At 48.5% G+C, this 27,220-nt stretch overlaps 1 protein-coding gene across 1 annotated transcript in view; it reads left to right on the top strand.

Moving 5' to 3' along the window:
- The window catches only part of RELT (RELT TNF receptor), an 82,332-nt gene that overhangs the window by 33,662 nt on the left and 21,450 nt on the right, over positions 1–27,220 (top strand). The window contains exons 2-6 of the mRNA XM_084842408.1: positions 7,794–7,871; positions 11,904–12,017; positions 14,627–14,805; positions 18,468–18,553; positions 25,739–25,996. Coding sequence (XP_084698534.1) covers positions 7,827–7,871; positions 11,904–12,017; positions 14,627–14,805; positions 18,468–18,553; positions 25,739–25,996 — 682 coding nt within the window. The 5' untranslated portion in view covers positions 7,794–7,826. The remainder of the gene's footprint in view (positions 1–7,793; positions 7,872–11,903; positions 12,018–14,626; positions 14,806–18,467; positions 18,554–25,738; positions 25,997–27,220) is intronic.

The following is a 27,220-nucleotide window of genomic DNA, read 5'->3' as shown; positions in this document are numbered from 1 at the left end:
TCGCCAGCTACACTAACTTTGCTATCTGTCAAGAATGCATCCCCGGTGTTCTCATTCCACAGGCCGGCTGCTGGAGATGCCCTCTGCAGCCGCCTGCAATAATTAATTCTGCTTTACCAGAAAGCTTTGTCACAAAGAGTGGAACGCGCAGTTCCTTCGGCAGGCCCAGCTGTATTTTTGCAACCGAGCAGCTTGCGGAAGAACAGAGCTGTGGCCCAGAATTCCCTCCCTCTGGGGGCCAAGCAAGCTGCCACAGAGTTCTCCCGATGGTGGGGCTGGGGAAGGGTGGCCTTAACCCGCCCCCCCTCACGCTGCCTCCCCAGTGAAAGCAGCCTCTCTTGCAAAGGAGCTATTTGCCTCCCGAACCAAAATATACAAGCTCAAATCTTTCCTGACAGACCACCCCCCCGCCGCCCCCAAGCAAGTGCTGCGGGCAGCCTCTGAAGTAATAAACGGTGGAGGGACTATATTGAGATGGGGACGGATTCTTGTGGTGCCGTAGTCAAGAGGAAGGGGGGGGGGATGCATGCGTTCCATGCTGCCGGCACCAAACTGACCTACTTTCCGGGAGGGGGGCAGGCAGGGGCGGGCAGGCCTGACGAGTCGGCGTGTTTGTCTTGCGCAGTGACTAGCTGCTCCCCAGCTGTTCTCAGCCTCTGCAGGAGTGTGGTGCCAGCCCCCCAAGTTGCCAGAACTGTGGGGCGGGGGGGCACTTGCGGGAGAAGATTGGAGTGCAGGAGGGAGGGGTGCTTAACCACTCCCAGCTTGCAAACACCCCTCCCAGGGGCTGCGTTTCCCCCTCCTGCCAGGCTGATATCCTGTAATGCCTTGGAAGGCAGTAACAATCAGCTTTCCCTGACAACCCCATTCCTTCGTCCCCTGCGGCCTCCGGCACTTTCCCCACCGCCATCCTTGTTTTTCTTCCAGTCAGCCTGGCTGTGAGGGAAAATAGGGGCAGGATTTGCAGGGGAGGAGGGAGGGAAAGGGGTAAAGCACCCTCTTCCAGTCTACCTGGTTCCCCCCCTACAAATGTTCCCCTGAGATATCAAGGCAAAATTCTATGCAGGGCACCTAATAATAAATGGAAATCTTATTCAATCTCTCTGTTGCAGGCTGGGGCATGCTGGGAGCTGTGGGCCTTTTTTCTGTCTGAACATGCACAGGATTGAGCCTTTAGGCAAGGCGCGTGTCCCTTCTACATTCTGAACAGCACCTAACACACAAAATATTACTCTCTGCAGTACAGGATGCACTGATCCCACCTGTAACTTGGTGGGTACAGTCTTGGTGAGCAAGCAGGGGAGTTGCTCAGCAGTTAAAAGATTTAGGGCCCAGGTCCGTAGGAAACAAACCTGCATAATATAAAGGTAAAAAGGTAAAGGTGTCCCCAACCAGTCGTGTACGACTCTAGGGGGTGGTGCTCATCGCCATTTCTAAGCTGAAGACGCTTCCGTGGTCATGTGGCCGGCATGACTGAACACTGAGGTGCACGGAATGCTGTTACCTTTCCCGCCGAAGCGGTACCTATTTATCTACTTTTAATTTCTTGCTTTCGAACTGCTAGGTTGGCAGGAGCTTATATATACATTATATATATATATATATATATTATATATTATGCATAATACATTATATATTTTGCATAATATATGCATATGTTAATCCATATCTATATATGCAAATTTAGAAATAATTACGAGGATTTATTTATATTTCACAGGAGGCAAAGCCAGCCGGTTTCTCACCCAGATCATCTCAGATAAAATACATTGTTCAATTAGTTTGCAGCCTGACCTAGATCACCCCAAATCAGTAGGTTCTCTTCAATGGCAATTAATTTGAAATCTCCCCCCGCCCCTTTGTTCTCTTTCCCTGTTGGAGGGAAAGTGTTTGTTTATTTATTTATTTATTTATTTATTAAATTTATTAATCGCCCATCTGACTGGTCACCCAGCCACTCTGGGTGATGTACAACCCACCATAAACAATTTAAAACAATAAAATTTTACCATAAATTTTTTTTTAAAAAAAATACCCTAACCCACCCCAAATGCCTGCCTGAACAACCACGTTTTTAATGCATGACGGAAGCTCATTAAAGAGGGGGCATGACGGAGTTCCCTAGGGAGGGAGTTCCACAGAGTGGGGGCCACAAGTGTTCCCAGCCCCATGCAATTAAGCTGAGAAGAAAAGCTGGGGGTGTTGCTGCTCCAGTATGTCTGGAGAAGAGGGTTGACCCTTCCCCAGTTGCAATCCCTCTTGAAAGTCGCCCCCCTCCGCCCCACCCCCACCTGGCAATTAAGGTGAGAAAGAAATCTTCCATTGGCAGCAATGGACACTCTAGGCTCTGGAGAATAGTTGTGGGGTCCCGGGAAATAGACCCAGGGGCGACGGCCTCGTGGGGCCAGACCTAGCAACGCCCCTGCGAGTGGGCCAGCAATGCAACAGCAGCTCTCCAGGGCTGCCTGATTGTCGAGCAAGAAGCACCATTCAGACCCACTTCTGAAAGGCCCACTTCGCTTGGCACTGTTTGCCACTGTGCCACTCTGCCAGTCCGTTCATTCTGGCTTTCTTTCAGCTTGCTGCTGCCTGCTATGGTCTTCCTCCCCAGTGTTTCAGCGGCCTTTCAGGTGCCTGACCCTCCAAACAAAGAGACTTCCTTGTGGGAGAATTCCTGGGAGCAGTGATGGAGGCCGCTCATTCCCTCACACATGCTCTGCCTTCTGCAGCAACGACAAAGCCATCTGTGTTTTCTCCTTCGCGGGAGGAGGAGGAGAGCATTAGAAATGCCACAGCTGGGCACACAAAGAGGGGGCAGTTGCTTATGTAGCGCACGTGCACTCTCTCTCTCTCTCTCTCTCTCTGTATACATACCACTCCTTCTAATATCAAACTCAGGTTGTGAGTGCCAACAGGATTGTAGCCACAATGGCATCATTGAGAAGCAAGAGGGAGATATCTGTATGCTGGCATAGGTAGAATGTAAATCCAACCGTACCGTTTTGGAGTTTTGTACAACGCCTCACTCAATGCAGGCACAGAAATGTGCACCGAGGTTCTCCTCTTTGCCACCCCCCACCCCAGTTGATTTCCCCTTTCTCCTTCCCAATTCATCCCTGCATCTTTCCTTGGCCTCATACCTCTCTGGGGAAGGAATTAAGGTGTTTGCGGTATCCTTGGCAAGAAGCCATTGCTACGCAGGTGGAACGAGGCTTTTCTTTTCTTCCCTGTAGGCCAGGACTGTCCGTGCTTGCTGGGTTTTTATCCTGACAATTGACTAAACAAGCGCTTTGTTGGATGTGGTCTAATTAAGGGCATCTGCACCGTACCAAGGATCTAACTTTTGACAGAGCATCCCTGGGCCCTGGCAGGAAAGCTGTGAGGGGGGTGGGGTGTTCTTTTCTTAGACTTTAATTCTGCGGGGAGATGCCAGGTGTTGATTTCAGGGTAACAATCTCTCCTGGGATTCTGATGTTCTTTCTCTAGAGCTGCCCCATTTCTTTCTTTCTTTCTTTCTTTCTTTCTTTCTTTCTTTCTTTCTTTCTTTCTTTCTCCCTGCTTTTTTTTAACAGCAGGGTGTTGTGCAGAGATGAAGCTTTCCCCCCATCACCATCTCAGTGGCCATAAATAGCTTCACCTTCAAACTTTCAGACTGCTACTTGGTTTGCCAGGAACAGAACAAGTAAAAAAGAAAAAAAGATAGTCACCCTGCCAGAAAAGGGTCCAGCAAACACAGGGTTAACTGATGGACCTTAAAAACCTGATCTGCAAGCAAGCAAGCAAGCAAAACTAAGTGTTTATAATGGGTGCATGTGGCTGTTTGTAGCATTCATTTGGCCCAGGGCATACTGCCAAATGGAGAAGTGAAGCCAGATGGGTTCAGGCAGATTTCTGGCAGGATTAAAGGGTAGAGGCCCCTCTGATCATCCTTGCGCCCCCTCTAGCTCCTGCACTGGGGTCCTTTTAAAATTTCCTGCATGTTCCAAGATGTGAATCAGTTGTCACGTTCTCAGATGGAAGAGATGTTCGGAAAATGGGGAAGCCCACCTGTCATGAAAGCAAAACATTATCTCCGCCGGAAAAAAATTGGAAGAGAAGTGGGATAGGCCTGGGGGATTATGGGAGTTGTAGTCCAGCACATCTGGAGGGCACCAGGTTCAGGAAGGCTGTGGTATGGAGTAGGTCCCTGTGTCCTTGTGATCTGCTTATGCCTTTAAGAAGCCTCTTGGAGGAAAGAGCCGTCTGTCACCCATCTCTCCGGAATTTTCTCTCTCTCTCCCCCTCCCTCTCGTGGGGGCCTTGGATGCTTAATTAACTTGAATCAAGCATCTGATTTTCCAGGGTTGTAAAAGTGCTGAGACAAGGTAATTAACACAAGACAAGGAGTATTACAGCTGTTATACAATCACTAGTTGGAAGTGGATTGGTTCTCTGGGGATGATGAGCCGGATAGAGCATGCGCGTCATGTGTCCCACTTCTAATATGTTCAGCGATACGCTGTAATGTACAAATAGGATTGCTTATGGGAGCGTTTTCCATCCTGGAGTCCTACAGATGTGTGGAGGGGCTGCAACTCACATCATCCCAACACATTTGGAGCACCCCAGGTGTGGGAAGGCGGCTCTGACCACTCAACTGCAGTGGCTGTCGTGTAATCCATGCATAAAGTCTTGTGCTCAGCTGGTGTGTGGCTGTTAACTTTTAAAAACATAATAGATTTTTTAAATGTACAGGTACAGAGACATTTAAAAATGTTTTTGTATATTTTTTAACAAATGTACATTCCATGGCCAAAATTCCGTGGAATGCCAAGAGTAGCAGGAGGTCTACCATGTTCTTACGTGGAGACAAATATATACAGGGTAAGAACAGACCAGGGGTGTAGAATACAGAGGCTGTGAAGACAGGCCACCTAAACTTGGTGCAGAATTAAGGATAGATTTAAGAGGACAGATTCAAGATGGGCTAACTTATCTTTAAAAGGTCTCAGAGTGGTAATTGCCCAGGATGGCTTCTTTTTCTTGCTCTAGGATCCCTGTAGTGCAGACTGGTTAGCTCCAGACAAGCCTAGGTCTCACATCTCTGTCTTCCCCAACCTGGCCCTGTTCAGATGTGTTAGGCTACAACTCCTATCTTCCCCCAGCCAGTGCCATCCGGAGGGCACCAGAGTTGGGGAAGGCTGTCGTATTTCCCTGAAAGTTGTACAAGATGGCTGAAACATCCTCAGGACTTGAAACTAGATCAGTTTCACGTTGGTAGGAACGCTGCCTGTAGTGTATCCAACAGCCGGCGCCCGGGACAAGCGTTCGGCGGCCTAACAGGAAGCAGGCTCCTGGCTTCGTTCCCAGGATGCAATTCCAGGCGGTGCCAGGGACCTGCTGGCAACAAAAGGATGTCTTGTAGTGTTAGAAGTGTGATGGATGGGGGTTCTCCGGGGAACAAACTGATCAAGTTAAATGAATGCTCGGCATTTCATTGTGGCTCTTTCTGCGCAATTAGCCTCCTGCGGATCATTCTTTACAACCGCTGGGATGGCCGAGGTCAGTTTTAATGGCACAGAGTTCTTTTAAGCCACAGCAGCACTGGAAGGTTTTTGAGCGCATCATGGGTGACTGTTTTGGAGGTGACTTTTGGCAGATTGGGTTTCTTTGAGGGTAAAGAGTGTGGCAGTGGGGCTATAATGGAAACTTACTGTTCCTGTTTTGTGAGATGATCAGACAGTCCTCCAAGTTTGCTAGCCCTACTTTCAGCCTTGTTTGGAAACTAGAATACATAATGTATTTTCATAAAGATATACTTCATTTCTGGTTTGTTCACAAGACACTTGTAGAGGGAATCAAGGACCGTATTCTGCTCATTACTGTAACAGAGCTCAAGACTTGCTTGGAATCCATAACTGCATCAAGAAAAGCTGCATTCCATGATCCATCTGGATTATGCAAATTAAGCCGATTTGCATCTATTGGATTAAGCAGGAGCTTCCTACTACTCATGGGGTGGGCAGAATACCTTATTTCCAGAACTGGAAACCTCATTCAGCCACGTCTCTTCTGGGCACTGATACATGCTTTTGCAGCCATAATGGCTAGAAGCTTGTTTCTTCTTCTTCACGTTACAAAAGCCAAGGTTTTCAGGAATGCTCTTGGTGTCCCTGTATGGAATCGTGAAATATGCAGATCTTGGATTAACCTTTTTATCTGGAAGCCATGCCCCCCTAATTCCAGATTTGTGCGTGGTTACTCCCTGGTGGTGGTTAGCAAAATATTCTCTGAAGATGCTCAGAGCCAACCTTTTCTTGTATGACTTCACAAGATGTCCCAGAATGGCTTTGAGCAAGCTTTGCAAGTCTTGGTTTCCCCAAGCGAGAGGATTTAAAACAGGGTCATCTTAGCCCACTCTGATGGTGTAAAACATTACAACTACACTTGCGGATTGGCGGTGCAGATTTAAGGATTTATGGTCATGTCAGTGAGGCAACAGCAGTGCCCCCACCCATAGACACAGTGACACAGTCATTTCTAAGGATCCTGTTGCGTTTAGCGCCTAATTCAGACCAGGTCTCAAGGATGGGTTTCATCCTTGTGGTGTGTTCCTTCTTTCCTGTTGGGGAAATACAGATGGGAAGGTGAGGGTGTTTGGGGGTTAAAATATTTGGGGGGATTTAGTTTAGGAAGGGAAAGACTATAAATGATAGAGGTTTACAAAATTTCTGCATGATGTAGAGCAAGTAGACAGAGAGAAGCTTTTACCCCTTTCAGGACAGATAAAAGGAAGTCCTTCTTCACACAGCGCATAGTTAAACTATGGAATTTTCTACCACAGGATGCAATGGTGGCCACAAATTTGGAGGGCTTTAAAAGGAGACTGGACAAATTCGTGGAGGAGAAGGCTATCAATGGCTACTAGTCCTGATGGCTGCATGCTACTTCCAGTATCAGAGGCAGTGTGCCTCTGTACACCAGTTACTGGGGAACATGGGCGGGAGGATGCTGTTGCACTCAAGTCCTACTTGTGGACTTTCTACAGGCATGGTTGGCCACAGTGTGAACAGAATGCTGGACTAGATGGACCTTTGTCCTGATCCAGCAGGGCTGTTCTTCTGTTCTTCTCACAGCACATAGACAGATTATGGAACTCACTGCCACAAAATGAGGTAATGACGAGCAACATAGACAGCAAAGGGAATTAGATCCATTCATGATGTAGGATTTGAGTCTATCAGAGGCTATTTCCCATTACTACTCCACAGAGCAGTCCATGTTCAGGAGCAATATTCCTTTGATTACCAGTTGCTAACAGAAGAGGGGGGGACAGTTGCCTTCACATCTTGCTTGTGGGTTTCCCGGAAGTATCTGATTTGCCGCTGTGGGAAACAGGATGCTGGACTAGATGGACCCTTGGCCTGATCCTGCAGGGGTGGTTCTTTGTTTTGGCAGCGAATCTGTCTTTCATTCAGAAGGAACGCGATACTTAAATGCTTTCAGAAGCATCCGGGCCCACATAAATAAACCTAAAAGGGAAAGATGACTCCCACCCAGGGAGGAAGTCTATACACACCTCTCACTTCCTTTTCTTTAATTTAATCATAGTTGATAGATTTCCTCTGCAATTGGCTGTAATTTGCAGAGATAAACAGCGTTGCAGCCGGCATGCATGTGGGACGGAGTAAAAGACAGATCATTAAAAAGAGGAGACCACAGCCCAGTTGGAGGACAGTATAATAAGATTTGTCAGGCTGGCCAAACCTCTTATAGGAAACTTGACATCCCTGTTCTTTTTTCCCTGCCGACAGCTTCACTTTGCTTTGAAATTGGACCCCCTCAAAATGAAGAAGAGCCTGAATTTCTGTTTGGCCATCAGCCTCTTTACAGTAAGTACAATTTCTCTCGTATAACAAAACTGCAATAGCTCCGACATTTGTGGCTCGCATTCTCCAACTGCTTTGGCCCTACAGCTCCTCCACCAACAATGTCCATTACTTTGCTAATAAGCCCACAAAAACCTTTGTTGCGCAGCTGATCATGTTGAACGGCACACTGACACCCTGGAAGAAGGAACGGGGGTGCGGGGGGGGAGAGAATTGGCTGAAGATTGAGAGCATGAACCAGTATTTCTATAGATTCCCTGTTTGGTGGTGATCCATTCCAGCCAAGCCAGTGGCTACTGACTAGACTGCCCTGAGACCTTTTCTGCCTGTTGCTTCAGTCCATTTCAATCCACTTCCTATTTGTTTGTTTGTTAGTTATTTAAATGCCTTGGATAAATTTCTCTAGGCCTTGTACATATGGAAATGGTTATAAATCAATGAAGCTGTCTGGAGTTCCATTCTACATGGATATCTTCCAACACAAGAGACACCCTGGAAGACCCAGGGTTAGATGCAGACAAGCTGGAGAGGAGGGTTCAGAGGAGGGCAACGAAGATGATCAGGGGACTGGAAGCAAAGCCCTGTGAGGAGAGACTGAAAGAACTGGGCATGTTTAGCCTGGAGAAGAGAAGACTGAGGGGAGATACGACAGCGCTGTTCAAGTACTTGAATGGTTGTCACAGAGAGGAAGGCCAGGATCTCTTCTTGATCGTCCCAGAATGCAGGACATGGAATAATGGGCTCAAGTGACAGGAAGCCAGATTCCGGCTGAACATCAGGAAAAGCTTCCTGACTGTTAGAGCAATACGGCAATGGAACCAATTACCTGGGGAGGCGGTGGGCTCTCCCACACTGGATGCATTCAAGACGAGGCCGGACAGCCATCTGTCAGGGATGCTTTGACTTGGATTCCTGCACTGAGCAGGGGGTTGGAGTCGAAGGTCTTATAGGCCCCTTCCAACCCTACTAGTCTATCATTCTATGATAAGGCTTAGTTACTGGCAGTAAGCGCTTTAGGGTGCAATCCTATGCATTTAGCAAACCCCCACCCCATTTGAAGTTCCAGCCCCCTGAACTCCTTCAAAATATCTTCACCTAAGTATTCAACCCTGACATGGGAAGCAGATTTTAGGCCTACTCCCTGGTGGGCCCCAATTTATCTAAGTCCTTGGGACACCCCTTTGAGCATTTGCCTAAATGAGGTCCCCCCCATGCACACACCCAAATGCAATCCAGAAGTTGATCTGCACCTCCACACACACACACACACACACACACACACACCCCAAGTTAAAATTGGAAGCATTCTTTACTATTACCCCTGAAAAAGTTGTTTTTAAGAATGTTTAAGAGTAAGCCTCCTGAATGTGGGTTCCTGCCCCAGCCCAGTCATTCACTGTTCTGGATCTGCCCTCTGGCAGTGGGTAATTCAGCTGCCTCTGTATTGTAGGCGGTTAACTGCTCCAATCATATCCAGTACAGAGATGGCGTGGAATTATCTGCCTCCAGTTCAGACTCACTGGAAAGAACCACGCCCAGATCAAGAAATCGTGCAGAGACGTATTGGGCATTGGCCAGCTCTGTGGGCAGTTGCTTTGGGCTTGCAGGGGTTTCTGACTCTTAAGGTTTCTCCTGGCACTTGCTGCCGTCTCACGGCCCTCGGATCTTCCCTGGCAGGCGGTCTGGGAATGACGGGCCCCGGTGGTTACCTTGAGCAAGCCGGGCAGCCCTGCGGGCATGCCTTTTTCGTTCAGCAGTGTAGGCATTTTCTTTGCACTTAAACATCCCTTAGGACTGGCAGGCTGAGCTTTGCTTTCACCCTTGTTCCCAAAATAAACTCCTGATTGAGGGCAGGTGATGTACAAAGCCCCAGCCAACGAGGGGAAAATTTCAGGGGACACTAACATCGCCGTAATGGCAGGTAACGGCGGGGTCTTAACTATAGCCTTGACTGCCACATGTGCTCGAAAGTGGCCTGGATGGTCATTACACCAGGCAGTTGCTCTGTGATCTTCAGCTGGAAGGAAGTCGGCTCTTGCCGGCGTAGGCAGGCCTTCAGTGCCAAAACGCTGCTGAGAGAACTTGGTCAGGAATCTCTAGGTTGTTTCGACAGGGATTAGACTAATTCAGGTTCATAATACTAAGTAATTCATAATACTAAGTAAAGCTATCAAGGGCTGTGCTTAGCTGGTTTAGCTTTGCAAGGACAAGCTGTAGGTTTGTGCAGCTTTCCCTGCACCATGGTGGCTAGCTGAAGCAAGCCAGCTTCATAAACCATGGTTTGATGTTGGATTATTTCCACGAACAGTAGATAAGGTTAACCACAGTTTGTCCAGGTCCGGGCAATGACACAGTAGCCGGCTCTTAACTTAAAATGGAAACGAAAGCTTCCAAACACCTCATGGCTGCACTGGAATTGGTTTAGAGCCATTGGAATGTCAGCAAGACCCACTGAGAACTGCCTTCAACAGGCCTACTCATGCGGGCACACATGGGACACTGAATGCATGGAAGGCGGTGGGGCGGGGAGGGGGGGAGAGCAGGATCGTGGCAGCAGATAGTGGAGGCTGGAATCCTCTCCGGGTTCACCACCCCACTGACATCGGGGCCACCAGCCTCCACTGGCAGCAGGTAACCCTAACTCACCTTGTTAGCAATGGTGTAGTGGTGCCAGGGATCACAGCGTCGCAGCCCTGGCACCTTTTTATTTGCAGGGATGCTGACACCGTCTACACCCCCCTCAGACATCCCCTGTGTGCTGGATATACAAATCAGCTATCTCTGGCCTAGCCTGGATCTTACATCCGTCCTTTTTCTTTCATCCTTTTCCGCTTCTTCTTCTTCTTCTCCTTCTCCTTCTCCTTCTCCTTCTCCTTCTCCTTCTCCTTCTCCTTCTCCTTCTCCTTCTCCTCCTCCTCCTCCTCCTCCTCCTCCTCCTCCTCCTCCTCCTCCTCCTCTTAAAATGGATATGATAGACTGTATTTAAATCTACCGTGTGAGGGTGTACAGAAATGTGCCCACTCATTTATATATTTAGAAATGATACTACCTAAAATATAGATAGTATAACATATATTAGTGATTGCTCTATCTCTTTTTTATCCTTTATAATCTCTTTTCTTTTTAATTATTATTATCAATATTATCAATATTATGATACTAGGATTAGTAAATATTTCTGGCTGGTTTTCTTAAGCTTTATCATTATATAGTAGCTAAAAGGCATGATATGACCAATGGAAATGAATTGTAAGCTTGTTTCTTTGTTATAAGCCTGAAGATACAATATTGAAATTGATTACTTATACTGTATTGACCTGTAAGATTGATATAATTTTTCGGTAGAGTGATATTTGAAATTTATGTGTGATGTGGTTTAAATTTAAATTTGTTATCTAAACTTCTGTTTATATTTTGCTTTGTTTTCCTCTGTTTTTGTGTTTTTTCTTTTTTTCTGTTTCCTTCCCTTTTGCCCTTCTCTCTGCTTTCTATATTATCTCCTTTCTTTCTCTCTTTTTTTCTCTATTTCATTATTGATGGGTCCTCTTAAGAATACTGTAATGTTGGAAACTGTAGAAGGTTATTATGTTGTTGGTGTTCTTTGGTTCATTTATAAAGATAAAATTAGAATAAAAAGTATTAGAAAAAAAAAAGACATCCCCTGTGTGCTTAGCTGCAATTCCCACAGTAACTGGAGGAAATGATTTTTCCAGCAACAACATACTGTTCCTTCTTGTGATGCAAAGTTGTTTGGGGTGGCCTGGTCTTGAATGGGCAATTAAGACCCATTGGCTTTACAAAAGATCTGCTCTTGTTGGAGATGAGAACTGCTACAGTTGGCTTCTCAATATGGATCAAGACCACTGCCGGAGTGTTTGGACTCACCTCTGGGGCATGGCTCAGGGGACGGTCATGAAGAATGTCTGCACTGCAAAATGTGACACTACACCACTGTTTGTTAGGACTGTGATGCCTCTTCCTGTTGTCATCCCCACCCCTGAATGGCAGCCATTTTTCTCCCATCTGTGTTTTTAGGTCTTCTGCTGGCATCAAGCACAGGCGCAAGCATGCGGAGGACAGGAATACCTGAGCACCGAAGGCCGCTGTCTCCCCTGCGAGGGGTGTCCACCAGGAGAGGAACCAGACAAAGTAAGTGAACGTACCTCTGATGCCCTAGATCAGTGGTCCCCAATCTTTTTGGGACCAGGGACTGGTCCGTGGAAGACAATTTTTCCACGGACCGGGGGGGGATGGGACCGGGCTGCAGTAGTGGTGTGGGAACCCCCCTTACCTTGGGTCCACGGGTGGGGCAGGCGATCCGTCCCTCCCCCTCCCCCCCAGAATCCTCGTCGGCCCTGGACTCGCCACGGAGCTGCTGGCCGGCTCCGGCCGGGGGAGGACTTCCGGCCTCTGGGAAGTCTATAGGCTATTACTGCAAAGAACAGGGCTGGAGCCGGCCGGCAGCTCTGCAGACTCGCTGCAGAGCCGGCTAGGGCCAGCGAGGATTCTGGGGCGGGGGGGACCCCTAACAGGCCACAGACCGGTACCGGTCCACAGCCCGGTGGTTGGGGACCCCGCCCTAGATGTTTGCAGTAGGCCTGGGTGCAGAGAGGAGAGGGGAGGGATCTCCTTGCATAGCCTGTTTGGTCCCAGTGATCCATGCATTGGTAACTTCAAGACTGGATTGCTGCAATGTGCTCTGTGAGGGGCTTCCCTTGAGACTGGTCCAGAAACTGCAGCTCATGCAGAATTTGATGGTTAAGTTGTTGAGTGAGGCAGCCTTTTGCGAGCATGTTACACTTTTGCTTAGAGAGCTGCACAGGCAGCCAATATGTTACTGGGCCGAGTTCGAGGCATTGATCTTGACATATAAGGCCTACACAGCTTGGGGCAGGGCTACCTGAGGGATTACCTTCTCCCATATCAACCTGCCTGTTCACTGAGATTTATCCATCAGGGCCTCCTGCTTGTCAGCAACCAGGGGGAGGGCCTTTTTGGTTGTGGCCCCTCGTTGCCTTTGGAATTCTCTTCCCCCTGCAGTGCAACAGGCTCCACCCTTGACAGTATTTAGATGCCTGTTGAAAACATATCTCTGTACCCTGGCATTTGCTGATTTTAATACCTTAGTGGATTTTCTTCCTTGTTTTTTTTTAAATGTTCAATGTTTTTTTAATGCATTTTGTACACTGCTCTGTGATTTGATAATGAAGGGCGGTAGATATCTATTTTAATAAATAGCCCACCTACATTTGTGCCAAATCCTGAAACAGAAATTATTCTTTTTTTAAGAATGTGGTTTTTGGAGCAGAACTCAGCTTCCTGAGAATCTCTGCTGTCATTTTGTTTATTCGTTTAGAATTACTTTTCCGGCCCTCATGGGTGTGAAGATACCCTGGAAAGCATGTTGGCGATGCTGACTGAAACTTCCAAACCCAGAGGGGTGAATGAATTAGATTTCCCAGGGGCAGGCATGCAGTGTCATTGCCAGACATTCCCACTTCCCAATTCCTCATGCCTTTCCAAATTTCAAAAAGAATTGCGCAGTTCCTCTGCAGAACATACCAGGCCAAACAAGTCAGGACCAAGTTAGGATTTCCTCTCAACACAGAATTTTTAACTCTTTAAAACAGAGAAAATGCAGCCCTGTCGAGAGCTTCTGTTCACAATATATGGTGCCACCAATACAGGCATCCACATTTTTAACAAAAGTAATTCCAGGCTCATAGAAGGAGAAAAGGATTTAATTCAGACTCCCAACTTCTGTCTCTTTGGGTGCTGAATGAGGAACTCGTTCTTCTCAAATTGTGTGCTTTTATCCAAAAATGGGCAATTAGATGCAATTAAATGTATTATTAATAACAACAATAACAACATAAATGAATAAACATAAAAGTGATTCCCGTTGAGCCACCTTTTCCTGTCTGTTTTTGTCAGCTTTCCCTTCCAAAATGCCATTGCAACTAGCACTGATTTTTCATATTAAGGAACTTCCAGCAACTGTAGTTTATAGACACAAGAGCTGTGTACCAATGTGCCTTTTCTAAAGGGGGCTACTAATATTCTGTCGGCTCCTATCCATGCCTGGGAGAATCCTACACCACTCTTCTTTCTTCCCAGTGGTTTTGCTCACTGTAGATCTTTAGATGTAACATAAAAGCACAAGTTGTCTTAGCAGGAGCTGTGTGCTTTCACAGAGCCAACTGATGCATTGTGTAGCATAATCTGGAGCTCAGTTGCATGCTGCCAGTGAGGTAGTGTGCAACTGAGCCCCAGTACCTAGATTAGCCTTTCCCAACCTGGCTCCCTCCAGGTGTGCTGGACTACATTTCCCATTATCCCCAGCCACAGTTATTACCAGTGTGATCGTTTTTAGGTCAGCATGTCATTGGGCGCTGCGTCTCAGATTGGCTTTCCACCTTTAAGAATGGCGTCAGCCAAAAGGGCAGCCAGAATCTTAGCAAGGGAATCTTTCAGATGTTTTGCTTCTGCCTCTGCGACCTGCGTGCCTAGAATGCAGCCTTGAGTAGCTAACCTGCTCCCTGAGCAGTTGGAATTTTCAAGAAGATTCCATGGCATTACAACAGTGCTGCCAACGGCTGGGAGGTGGGGGATGACTTGAAGGTGACTGACGGCTGCAGCTTATTGCATATGTGATGCTAAAAGTTTACGGTGGGAAGGATGTCATTGAAAAGAGCCTCGGCCCCAGCCTGATGTGCAGTAGCATCTCATTCTGCTTTTGTTTGATTTCCCCCCCATAGAAATGTGGCAATGGGGAAGGACTGGGGATGATTTGCAAGCCTTGTTCGCCAGACTCCTTCTCTCCTAGCTTTGGGCTGGAGCTCTGTTCATCGCATACCCACTGTGAGGGCAAGAAGAGGGTCCGCGCCAGCCCAGGAACAGCTGCGGCAGACACCTTGTGTGGGGACTGCATGCCAGGGTAATGCTGCTTATTGCTGTACTGTCTGTTCTCTTGCAGGGACAACTTAGCCTGCACCAAAGCCTCTTGCTCTGGGGGCGACGAAGCATCTCTCTGACAAGTGCGGGATTCGGTTGACACCACGCCTGCATGCCTGCTATACCTGGAATAAAATTTTGCACAGATGGGACCTTCTGGCAGACTTTTAGCATTTGGTTTTAGATTTTGCTTAGTTTAGAGGCAGTGATGGCCACCAACTTGGGAGGCTTTAAAAAGGGAGCGGACACATTCCGGATGGCTATATGCTACTTGCAGTGTCTGAGGTGATACGCCTATGTGCACCAGTTCTGGGGCACATGGGCAGGAGGGTGCTGTTGCACTTGTTTTGAGCTTGTGGGTTCCCGGTCGACAGCTGGTCAGCATGCTGGCCTAGATGGATCCTTGGTCTGACCCAGCACAGGGCTCTACTGAGGTCTGCCTTGGGCAACATCCTGGTATAAGATGCGAGACAGTGCCGAAATTCTCTCTGTTTAGTTTTCCTTGGGGTGGTTTGGTGGTGGGCTTTGACAGTACTCAGGGTCTGGTGGATTTCCAAGTAGAGGGTCCAGAAGAAATGTCCTCCAGAGTCAGATCCGCAATGACCCTCTTGACACCCTGAACGGCACTGCCGCTCGGCTTGCTCCCATGAGTCACCTGAAACTATCTGCTCTGCATCGTAGCTGCTCTTGCCCGTTGTGGCATGCCTAATGGCCAGGATGGGTGGTTTTGCAAACTTCTACATTCTGGGAATCTTTTCTGCAGAAATGTGATTACAGCAAAGATAGCTTGAGGTGACTCCTGCAGTGTCTCTGCCAAGGAAGATGCCTGTGACTGCCAAGGAACCTCAGTGTGTTGCAAAGGATTCTGGGGTGGGATAGGGAGGACAATGTTATAGGGCGAACTCTCAGTTTACATAGCCCCCATACAGACTTTGCCATTGCCCTATGTCAGGGGTGGGTATCTTTGAGTGATCCGGGGGCCATTTTCACACAACCCCAGCGGGCCGCACTCTGTGAGCAGCCCCCCGAAATCAAAGATTTGCCGCTGAAATTTGGCAGCAGGCCACTCCATAGCACTATAAAAGTTAATTTAGCATGCACTCACGCGAAATTTGACCCTTTCAGTGCTCTGCACTGAAAGCGGCATTTTCTTTGCAGTTGCCGAAATTGGCAGGGCCTTGAGGACCACATGTGACTTGCATGCTGCCCGCCCCCCGCCCTGTGTGAACTGAGAATGCACCGATAACTTTCCCTGCAACTCTGCAGTAAAGAGGAAAATTGGTAATGGAGGAGGCTGGAACAGTCTTCCCTGAAAAAGGGTCCAATGCTGTTCTTGAGGAACCTTTAATAAGTTTCCAAAGAGCCCAGTTTGAAAATCACTCATCTGGACCGGTCTCTTGAAACTGAGCACACAGTTTAAGGGAAAAGCTAGACTTGGGTTAGATCAGCCTTCACCAACCTGGTGCCCGCCAGATGTATTGGACTACAGTTCCCAGCATCCCCCAGCCACCTGGAGGGCACCACGTTGGGGAAGGCTGGTGTAGCAGGTTGAGCTGGGGTGGGATAGGGTGAACCCTGTTTACCTAGGCCCCATCCAGACTTTGCCATTGCCCTGAGATCCTCCCGGTGAAGGCTGGTGGCTCCGATGTCAGTGGGGCGGTGAATCTGCTCCGGGTTTCAGTCAGAACCAGTCAGAACTCTAAAGGAGCTTTCCAATGCGGGAGGCACCTTGCATAGCTCCTTTGGAGTTCTGATTGAAACCCGGAGCAGATTCACCGCCCCACTGCCCTCAGAGCCACCAGCCCCTACTGGACCCTCCATCACTTCAGGGGCTCAGGTGGTATGTGTGGCCTCTTCTGGGGCTGTTCTACTGCCCAGGCCGGATGCCAGACATTCTTGGAGACCGCAGGGCTGCCAGCTGTGGTCCAGAATGTGGTCCAAAGCTGCCTGGAGCTGCAGCATTGCTAGATCTAAATTGGGGTGGACCGTGGGGATATATATTTAAGGAGTGTAAACCGGGCTTGCCGAACCTCACGCCACGTAGCGGTTTAAGATGAGGATAGTTAGCCTTCATTGGCTTTGTAGGAGTGACTTGCTTCCCTTGTTACTTTTTTACAGTAATGATGTGTTCACTGTCAGAGAATAGTAGCGAGCAGGTGTGTATTTTTTTGTGGCTCTGGTCCCTGGGCGGAAGGGGGTGTCCAGTTAGGGTCCGTCTGCCGAGAATGATCTCTAGCGAGGTGGCCCCGTGCAGCGAAGCAGAAAAGCCAACAAGCGGCATTCTCCAAACGCTGCAACTTCTGTGTTCCAGGAAGAGCCGGAATCCCGGCATCTCAGCCAGAAATCAGTGGAGAAGAGAAGGTGGGAGAGTTTCAGTGAGTCACCGTCAACTCTTGGCTGAACTCAGCCAAGCTTGAATGCTCCAGGCAGAGGGAGGAGAGAAACTGGATGCTGCCTTAGTCATAGCTGACTCCAGTGCAAGCAAGCCTGACTAATCCAAATTCCCCGTGTTGGTTTCTTTTCCTGAACACTGATTTTGCCAAGAGTGGAATGGGAAATTCTCCCCACTTCCTGAACCATCAGCCTCTGCATTCTAAGTGGGATGGTTGAATCTCCTCCGAAATGCAGCCACCTCTGGCGCGTAGCTTTGCAGTCCTTTAGCAATATGGGGCTCAGCCATTGTCATCAGAGGTTATTTGTAAAAATGGCAGAATCAGCAGCATCAGACAAAGTGAGTGACATTAAGCAGTTTTATCAGGGTAACCTAGAAAGCCCCACTTGGCATTAAAAGGGGACTAGACACATCCAATCCCCTTTTAAGGAAAAGGCTATCCAAGGCTACTGATCATGACCCTAATCATGTCTCATGGCCTTCTGGGCTTCCCATTGGGCCATCTGGTTGCCCACTGTCAGAACCAAATGCTGGACTCAATAGGCCTGTGGTCTGATCCCATGACGAGAATGAGAAAACTGAAAGGGAAGGCACCATGCACAGAAAACACCCGGAAGAAAGAGATCCCAAAGCACCACTGAGCATGGTCTATAATCATTGTTTATTCATTGTACAAATCTCTAAAATGCTCTACTCTATGTGTTTTGAGACAAAGTCTCTTCTTCAGGAGCAATAAATCCCTTGGTCAAGCTTGCTTCTATTTCAGTGCAGCCGATAGAACAGACTAATTCCTACGGAAATAGAAGCAAGCAATTATAGACCATGCTCAGTGGTGTGTTGGGATCTTTTCCTTCCTGGCGTTTTCTGTGGTCTGATCCAGCTCCTCTTGTGGAACCATGATCCATGGTTTTAGGCACTCCCCATGTCTGGATAGCATTCCGGTTCACCTCCTGGAGGGCGGGGGGTGACCATTGCCACACTACGAAACAAGTTTAAGATTGGAAGATGTTTAATGGAGCTTGCTGGATGTGTGTGTGTGTAAACCTCAAAAACAGATGTAAGCAACTTTAGCACAAAGCAGAAATGAAATGTGGAAGACCATCGAATGGCCGGGGTGGTGGCGGGGGCGGCAGGGGGCGGGGCAGACTTAATGAAAAAGGTAGGGAGCTGGTCCTGATGGGATGTGATGGTATCTTTGGCCATTTTGAAGAGCCAGCCATTCACCTGATCCCCTCTCTTTCTGCCCATCGCAGGTATTACAGCCCCGAAGGTGAGACCGACCCGAGAGCCGTCTGCCTGCCCTGTCTGTCTGCCCCCAAAGGTGGGCCAGGATGCCCAGGTGAGAGCAAAAGACGGTTGAGGTGCCAAAAGGATGGTTTTATTTCCATTTAGGCTGAATAGCAAGCAACAGTTCGTCATGGCCTGGTGCCCTGTGATGGAGCCATCTTTCTGAAGCTAATCAGTTCAGTGCCTGGATGGGAGACTGCCTGGGACCCCTAAAGGTCCATGATGCAAGAAGGGCAGGAGAGAAATCTAGTCAATCAATGTTTTGTACCGAGATTGAAATTGCTGTGTATTCTGGACCAGTGCAGGCTGGTGGCTCCGATGTCAGTGGGGCAGTGCATCAACTCCAGGTTTCAGTCAGAACTCTAAAGTCCAAACTCTAAAGGAGCTATCCAAGGTGTGAAGCATCTGAGGAAGGCTTTGCACCTTGGATAGCTCCTTTGGAGTTCTGACTGGTTCTGACTGGATGCACTGCCCCACTGACATCAGAGCCACCAGCCTGCACTGTTCTGGACACTTTCAGGTTAGAACTGGATGGTGCAGGAGACGCAAGTTCGTGGCCGCTCTGGGTGTCCTCTCTTCCCAATCATGTTGCAGGAACACTCGCCTCGCTGCCTTACACGAACGTCTCTGGGGGAGTCCTCAGCGCAGTGACACCTTCTCACCAGTGACATTGTGCAACCAGGACAAGGGGAGAAAGAGATGAATCCCCCAGCAGTTCCATATCTCTTCTAGCCTTCCCCAACCTGGTGCCTTCCAGATGTGTTGGACTACCAATCCCAGCATCCCCTTAGCCCAACACATCTGGAGGGCAGGAGGTTGAGGGAGGCTGATCTATTCCAAATCCAGCTCCACTTGGTGGCTCAGTTTTACAAGACTGTGTCTTATTCTCAGCATCCATCAAGACCACATGTCTGCCTGCCTATTAATTTGGATTACTTCAGCCTATCCTGTGTGGAGCGCCTCGGGGTGTATAGCAATGATGCGTTCATAATATTAGTATTCATAATATTACAAGTTTCTCCAAAGTGGGAGATGGAGAGGCCTGCCCATGAAATGGCCAGGTCATAATAATTGCCCAAACGCTGGTGGTGGGGCCTTGTTCCTGATGAACTAAGAAGCTCACGGAGGTTGCAGGAGGCGTGGAAGGGGCTTACGAGTTCATCTCAGTATTCCATTACTTGGGCACCACACCTAAAAGAAGATATTGTAGAGCTGGAAAAGGTGCAGAAAAGGGCAAGAAAAACGATCAAGGGGCTGGAGCATCTCCTCTATGAGGGAAGGCTACAACAGCTGAGATTGTTCAGCGTGGAAAAAAGGAGGGTAAGGGGAGCCATGTTGGAGGTCTACAAAATCATGCATGGTGTGGAGAATGTGGAGAGGGAGACATTTTTCTCCCTCTCTCACTAGAACTTGGGGGTCATCCCATGAAGCTTATGCGTGGGAGATTCAGAACAGATCAAAGGAAGGACTTCTTCACACAGCGCATCGTTAAACTATGGAACTCACTACCACAGGATGTAGTGATGGCCACCACTTTGGATGGCTTTACAAGGGGGTTGGACAAATTCCTGGAGGAGAAGGCTATCCATGGCTACTAGTCCTGATGGCTCTATACTACCTCCAGTATCACAAGCAGTATGCCTATGTTCACCAGTTGCTGGGGAACATGGGCGGGAGGATGCTGTTGTGGGTTTCCAGTGGGCAGCTGGTTGGCTGCTGTGTGAGCAGAATGCTGGACTAGGTGGACCCAGATCTGACCTAGCAAGGCTCTTCTGAGGTTCTTACGTTCTTATCTGCTTGCTGCTGCTGCAGAGTTCCCTCCCAGCTGATCTGCAGGACTTCCCAAGAACTAGCTCAGGCCACGTTGCTGCATCACCTCCCTCTGGCATCTGGACATGCAGGGCCTGGCATGCTCAGTGTATGTGTAATGGCGAAACACGGTTTGTAAGCCCCTCGTCCTCACTCTACCACAGGGGTGTTGAATCTCAGGCCCCCGTGCCACATCCAGCCCATCTGGGACTCCAGTTTAGCCCTCCCCAGATGGCCATACACCCTTTCCCCCAAACTCCAATTGTTTGGTGGTTTCCTGGCTCTTGCATGCCTTTTCCCTCATTCTCAAAGGTTGAAATGCCTCCCCTGAGTCTTATCAGAAAGAGCTTAAGCCTTTTTTTTAAAGTGCATTTTTATACTGCCTTTCTGGAACTAACCAAGGATGTTTAAAAAATTCAGAAAACAAAAATCAGCACCAAAGAAAAACAGTAAAACCTTAAAAGCAACCTTAAAAACGCCAGATTAAAACAGCAGCCCTGGAAAAGTCTTGACGAAGTGTCATCTGAAATCATGGCTGTTATATAAGCAGATTCTCTCTCTCTCACTCACTCACTCTCCCCCCAACTCCCCCATAAGTTTGGGTGCCTTTTAATGTTCTTCCTCTTTATTGACACTTCAGCTGTTTTTTCAAAAGTGAAAACTTCACATTCCTCAGCAACCAGGACATTACAGTTTGCTTTGGAAGAAAAGGGGAACCAGGATGTTCGCTGCTCCCCCCCCGCCCAATTCCATATGCCTGCTGTGGTGTCTCTGACGAATTCACAGCCCCCTGCCAGGATTAGAATCGCACTCTTGGTGGTGGTCACTTCCCTTTTTCCAGGGTTTGGTGCAGGCATGGAAAACAGGCTTACACCAGGCCCGCCTTCCCCCACCTTGCAGCCTCCAAATCTCATGGATCACACCTCTCATCATTCCCAGCCCACATGACCATTGGCCCGGATGCCTGGGAATGATGGGGGTTGTAGTCCAATACTTCTGGAGGGTGCCAGGTTGGGCAAGGCTTAACTAGGGATGTCAGAGGAATCCGGTTGTGGGGGTGGAAAAGAGCTGATGTCAGCTTGGGGGGCCCTAGACTCCATTCCGTCTTCTACCAAGGGCCCCGACTCAGTGCATAATGAGTCAGGCCAGCTGGCGGAAAGTCCGTAAAAGATTTTGGTGTAAAACAACGTTTGTACAAATTACGGCCTCAAATTGCACACATTTGCATATTTGCGCAAATTTCAGCTGTGCTTTGCACAGATTATGCAAATGTGTGGAATTTGCGGCTGAAATTTGCGCAAATTTGCGCAAATCACAACCACAAATGGCGCCTGTGAGTGCCATACTGGGGATCCTGGGGAAATCACAGTCTTGGGGGGGGGAACCCTGATTAAGTTCCTGCATTTCAGGAAAAAGCCTGTGGCTTGGCTTGCAAATGCAAGACGAGTGAAGGGCTCCAGTGAAATCTGACGAGCCCAAAAAGGGCCGAATTTCCCCACAGCAGCCATCCCTAACTAGAACCAAACCAGGTGTCTCAGCATGGGCCTGTCTTGCTTCCTTCTGGTTCCTGTCTCTCTGTCTCTGTCTCTCTCTTTGTCTGTCTATCAATAACGTAGTGGTGGGTTGAACTTGATGATCTGTGCAGGTTCATTCCAAACTTGGCATTCTGCTGTCTGGCCTATGAAGAACACTGGATTGCTGTGAATCACGCTCACTCCTTCCTGCTCAGTGCCGGTGCCAGGTCTCCCCGGGTTATTTCAGTACCTGCCAGCGGCTGTGCAATCTTGGGATTTCATGGGTGGGGCGGGAGGCAATCAATGTGTTTTTGAGCAAGACGGTGTAGAGGGACAGGAAGCCCGGGGGGCCCTGGTGCTTCCCAGCCCCTCCTCAGCACTCTCCCATCCAGAGCAGCTCTTAGTTACGTAGCCAAGATGATGCACACGTGTAGGGAATAACAGGCGTCCTCGTGTGGATTGCTGCACGTTGCAAGATGAGAAGTCATCAGCAGGGGGGTGTATTTGGAAATCTTACATCCTGAAAGTCTAAACTCTGCTGTCTGTCTAAAATTCTGCCCATTAACCACATTTGTTTATAGTATTATCACTATTTTATCATTATTTTATCATCATCATCATCATTTTTTTGTTACTATTCTTTTATTCTTTTATTTTTATATTCTCTCATTATTTTCTAAGATTTATTCTGCGTCTGAATATTGTGGGGATGCCAGTGAAGTGGACAAGGAATCAGAAGTTGGAGAGTGTCCACAAGGAATGGGAGCCATGGCAGGAGGGAGAAGCCCAGACTCCCCAGGCCCCCTTTCTCCTTGAGCCCTCTTTTTTGTCGTCTTAGCCTTCTTTCCCTCAAACATATGTTTCTTACACCCATCATTTCTCCTATTAAATTACATTCAGCTTCACCAGCAGGTGACCCCAAAGCAGCTTTTTAGAGCACTGCCTATTAACCTTGGTTCCTTCAACTCGCTGCCCATAACGTCTCCTCCCTCCCAGGGACCCTCTTCCCCTCCCTTTGCTCCCTGCTGCACTGGCACCGCATAGCTGTTCCTGTCCTTAGGCCCTGTGTGAGGTTTTCCTCAGCTCTCCTCCCCTACAGGGTCCTCCTTTCCTCAGCTCCTTGTCTCCTCTGCCTCTCTCTTCCTTGGTTCTCTGAAGGTGTTTCCATACTATTGACTCTTTTCATTGGACTTGCTGTCCACCGACCCCTCACTTTTTACAGAGCATCCATACGACATTGCTACTAGTCTATTGCATGCCAGAACTTTCTGCATTCCCCTTCCCATCAGACCTGATGGCATGCCAGAACCTGATTCTGAACCTGACTGAATTCTGAGCCTGATTGAACTGATTGATTCTGATGAACCTGATTAATTCTGAACCTGATTGAATTCTGAATTCTGATTCAGAACCTGATTGCATGCCCTGTAACCTGACTGCATGCCAAAACGTTCTGGATTCCCCTCCCCATCTGTTCTCAGACTTGATTTGTGCCCCCCCCCCCAATTCCTGATTTTTAATGCAGTTGCAGCACTAGTCAGTTCAGCCCAGAGAAGCGAAGTGCCATTGATCTGCCTGGTGGGCTGTGAGGTGGCATCTTCTTATGCTTCTTGCTCTTCCATTTCCTGGTTGCCATTACATCCTTCAGGAAGCTGCCTTATACTGGGCCAGACCGTTTGTCCATCAATGCCAGTACTCTCGACTGGCTGGCAACAGCTCTCCAGGGTTTCAAGCAGGGGCTGTTCTAGCCCTATCTAGAGATGCCGGGGATCGAACCTGCAAAATATTTGCTCTACCAGTAAACAGCCTCCTTACTTTTGAACAGTTCAGCACATTTTCACTAAATCTTTTTTTCTAATTTGGTTTTTAATTTTTAGTTCTGTTGTGCTGCTGTGCAACTGCGGCATATTTTGTTTTGTTAATGTGCAAGGAAAACAATTAGGGGAGGTGTATTGAAGTGCCTAGAGTTAAGAGGGGGGCAGGAAGTAGGGATGAACCTCAACTCCACGTCAAACCCAGAGGCAGGCAGAACACACACAAGGCTGTGTCCTGTTGTCATCACTGTCTGACTGTTGAGTATACTGTAACAGGCCCTGGTGGCATGTTGCAAACCCCCAAGCCGTGAAATGGAAGAGTATCGTGGCCTCTCAGAGAGATATTGCAACAAGCGTCTCTGCAGGGAGGGTTCTAAATACCAGGGCTGCTAATCACGAATATGGTTAATTCCACAAACGTTGATCATTTGTGGCTGATTCTTAGAAACAGGCATGGCTACTGTGAGCACAGATGATAAGATCCTAAGTTCAGTTTCAGAAGGGAATTTAAATGAACACCTAGGCAATTATAGAAATAATCTCCAGATTAAATGTGGTTTATAAATGGGGGCCGGGACCCAACTATCAGGATATGTTATCAGGAGATCTATTAATTGGATTGTGTATGCCACGTTTTGGAAGGTGCCTCCCTGCTTCCAAATGCCCGAAAGGCATTTAACTAGGTGGAATGGGTTTAGGTGGGAGGGATGTTGCTTGAGACAGCATCTGCCAGTGGATATGATTTGGGGAGAGACTTTAAACAACAGGGTATAAGACAGCCTTCAAATATTTTTGAGAGGAATCCATCGAGGTTTGCTAGCTGTAGCTGATACTGTATGTGCCCGGGGAAGGGCTTACATTCAACAGCAGGCAGGCCATGAGGAACGACGAGGAAGTGCAAATTCTCCACAGGTAGTGGAGATGGGCTGGAGAAGGCAAGGCTTGGATTCTTTAGGGATAGCTGTCCTTAGAACCCAGAAAGCAGGGTGGGAAAGTGTTGGGTGGGGATCAGGGAAACGAAGCCATGGATGAAATGTTTGGGCAGCACTGAGCAAGTGACCAGCGCTCAGCCAGACCTTCCTTACAAGCATGTTGTGAAAGTGAGTTTGGATAACCTCATGTATGCTGCCCTCAGCTCTTTGGAGGAAGGGCAGGATATGAATGGTGTGATAAATAGGGGATATTCATTCATTCATCATACTTCTTTCCCTCCCTTCCTTTAAAACTCAGGTGTAGAACCTCAGGCCTGGGGGCCAATTCTGGCCTACCTAGGGTCCCAGTCCAACCTTCTGAGGTTCCCCAAATGCCACACCCAGCTGTTCTGTATTTTCCCCCCATTCTGAAAACTTGATGTGCCTCTCCTAAGGCTCAGTTACTGGCAGTAAGAGATTTAAACTAAAATAGGCTAGTATTTTGGCCCCGCCCCTTTTGGCTTTGGCCCCACCCACCACTGAAAAGCCAAGAGCTTTTCTGAAGTGGAATTTGGCCCTTGGGCTGTAAGGGGTTTGACACCCCTGCTTTAAAAGAATCCCAGTGCAGCTTACATGAGGGAAGGAGCTCTCTGACTTCCCAGTTGGCCACTGCCTTGGCTGCAACCTGCTTAGCTTCTGCGACGAAAGTATCAGCGCTGTGTGCTCACAGAGCTGTTGGCTTTTTTGACATGGTGAAGCTGCCACCAGGTTATTTCGACCTCGTCCATTTCATGTGGCATCCCGTCCTTCTCACTGTGCCCCAAAAGAGCTCAAATGCGCGCGCGCGGGTGGGGGGGGCCTTAATGACATTAAATCCACAAGCTCCACTGCTGACTCCCTCTAATTTTGGCCAAAACAGGACACTCTTGTAACCTTCTAAATGCAGTCGAAGTGCTCAAACACAGTGCGCAAATGCGACGGGGATGGGGGGCATTAATGAAATTAAATCCGCAAGCCCACACCCTCGGAAACTGGAGCATTGCCCTGATGTCACGAGAGCCCAGATTCTCATATCTGGGGATTTTGTTGCCTTTCTCTCTCTCTCAGGCTTGTGCATTGATGTCCGGGCTGTGACAGGGCCTTGTTGTTGGTGCCGAATAATCCCTTCTCCTCCTAATGCTTTCCTCAGGATCAAGAAAGGGGCTGACCCGCCTGGCACGGAAAGCAGAGGCCCTGCAGAGACGAGACGACAAGGCGGCGGCCAATGGCACTCGAGACGGGAAGCCGGAGGAGAAGGCCACGCAGTACGCTGTCCTGGCCATCGTGCCCGTCTTCTGCGTGATGGGCCTCTTGGGGATCCTGTTCTGCAACCTGCTGATGAAGAAGGGCTACCACTGCACAGCCCAGAAGGATGCTGATGAGGAGGGGGCCAAGTCAGAGCGGAACGGTGAGCCACAGGGGTCCCCGCGGGATGGGAGGCCGCTTGGGGACGTTCAGGGCGTCACATTTCACGTGCGTCGCGGAGAGCATCTTCTAGGGTGCCACCCGCACATTCCCACTGCAGAGCATTTTAGAGATTTGCACAACGAATAAACAGTTGCCATAGACCATACTCAGTGGCGCTTTGGGATCTTTTCCTTCCTGGTGTTTTTGCGCATAGCGCCTTCATAGAATCATAGAATAGTAGGGTTGGAAGGGGCCTACAAGGACATCGAGTCCAACTGAGAGCCTTCCCTCTCAGTTTTCCAGTAGTTAAAACTGCAAGCAGTTACACCATCCAAGGTGCAATCCTGTGCATGTTGAGACAGGAAAGAGGCCTACAATTCCTCATGCACCTGCCTTTTCCCTGATTACCCTCGCTGCAGAGTTGCTGTGTCGTCCGAACCTGGCGAGGTGCACGGCGGGGGTGGCTTTCAAACCACCCCATAACCCCTACCACAACCCATGGGACGTGGGGTAGTTTGCAAGTGGCGCACGCAGGGCGGCGGGGGGGAAGCCATGGTCGAACCCGGCCAGTGTCTTCAGCTTGTGACAGCCTTTAAATGGAATGGGAAGCATTGACCAGGCTGAATTAGGCTGAGCCGTGCTGGGTTAGAAAAAAATATCTCAGGTTTCACCTAGCTTGAGTTTTTCTGTCTGCTAATGTAATGTCAGTAGATTTTTCTGTTTGATTTATTTTAACCATTTTAAAAGGTGTTTTGTTTCTGAAATAGTTGCCAAAAGAATTACAACTGTTTTACTACTACGGAATAGTTACAAAAGGTGTTCCGATTTCTTTTGCTAAAAGGTAGTGAACTAATAGTTAAAATTGCTTTTTATGTACTGGTATTGGTAGTTAATTTTTTTTATGTAGTTGGAGCCCATCAGACAGTCACACAGAGTGCGTGACTGTGCCCTGTGTATTTCACCGCATGTAGCTGTGCTGCTAAGCCTCCAGCAACCCCAGGGCTGTGACGCAAACGTGGTTCAAATATCAAGTTTGCTGTGAACTCACTTGGAGGCCTCAGGCCTTGATCCATTCAGCCTCAGCCGCCCATCTGCAATAGGGTGATTGTAATACTGGACGGCCTTGCAGGGCTGCTGTGAGGATGCCTGAAAGAATGCGTGTGAAGCGATTCGCTTAAAACGAGCCATGCAAATAGTACTGGTGCCGCTGGCTCATGCCACTCAC

The sequence above is a fragment of the Heloderma suspectum genome, chromosome 3, assembly GCF_057233095.1.
Source record: "Heloderma suspectum isolate Gila_16-S chromosome 3, 16-S_ref, whole genome shotgun sequence".
NCBI classification, from domain to species: Eukaryota; Metazoa; Chordata; class Lepidosauria; order Squamata; family Helodermatidae; genus Heloderma; species Heloderma suspectum.
Note: the sequence above shows the minus strand (reverse complement) of the source record. Positions and strands in the feature narration are given on the sequence as shown.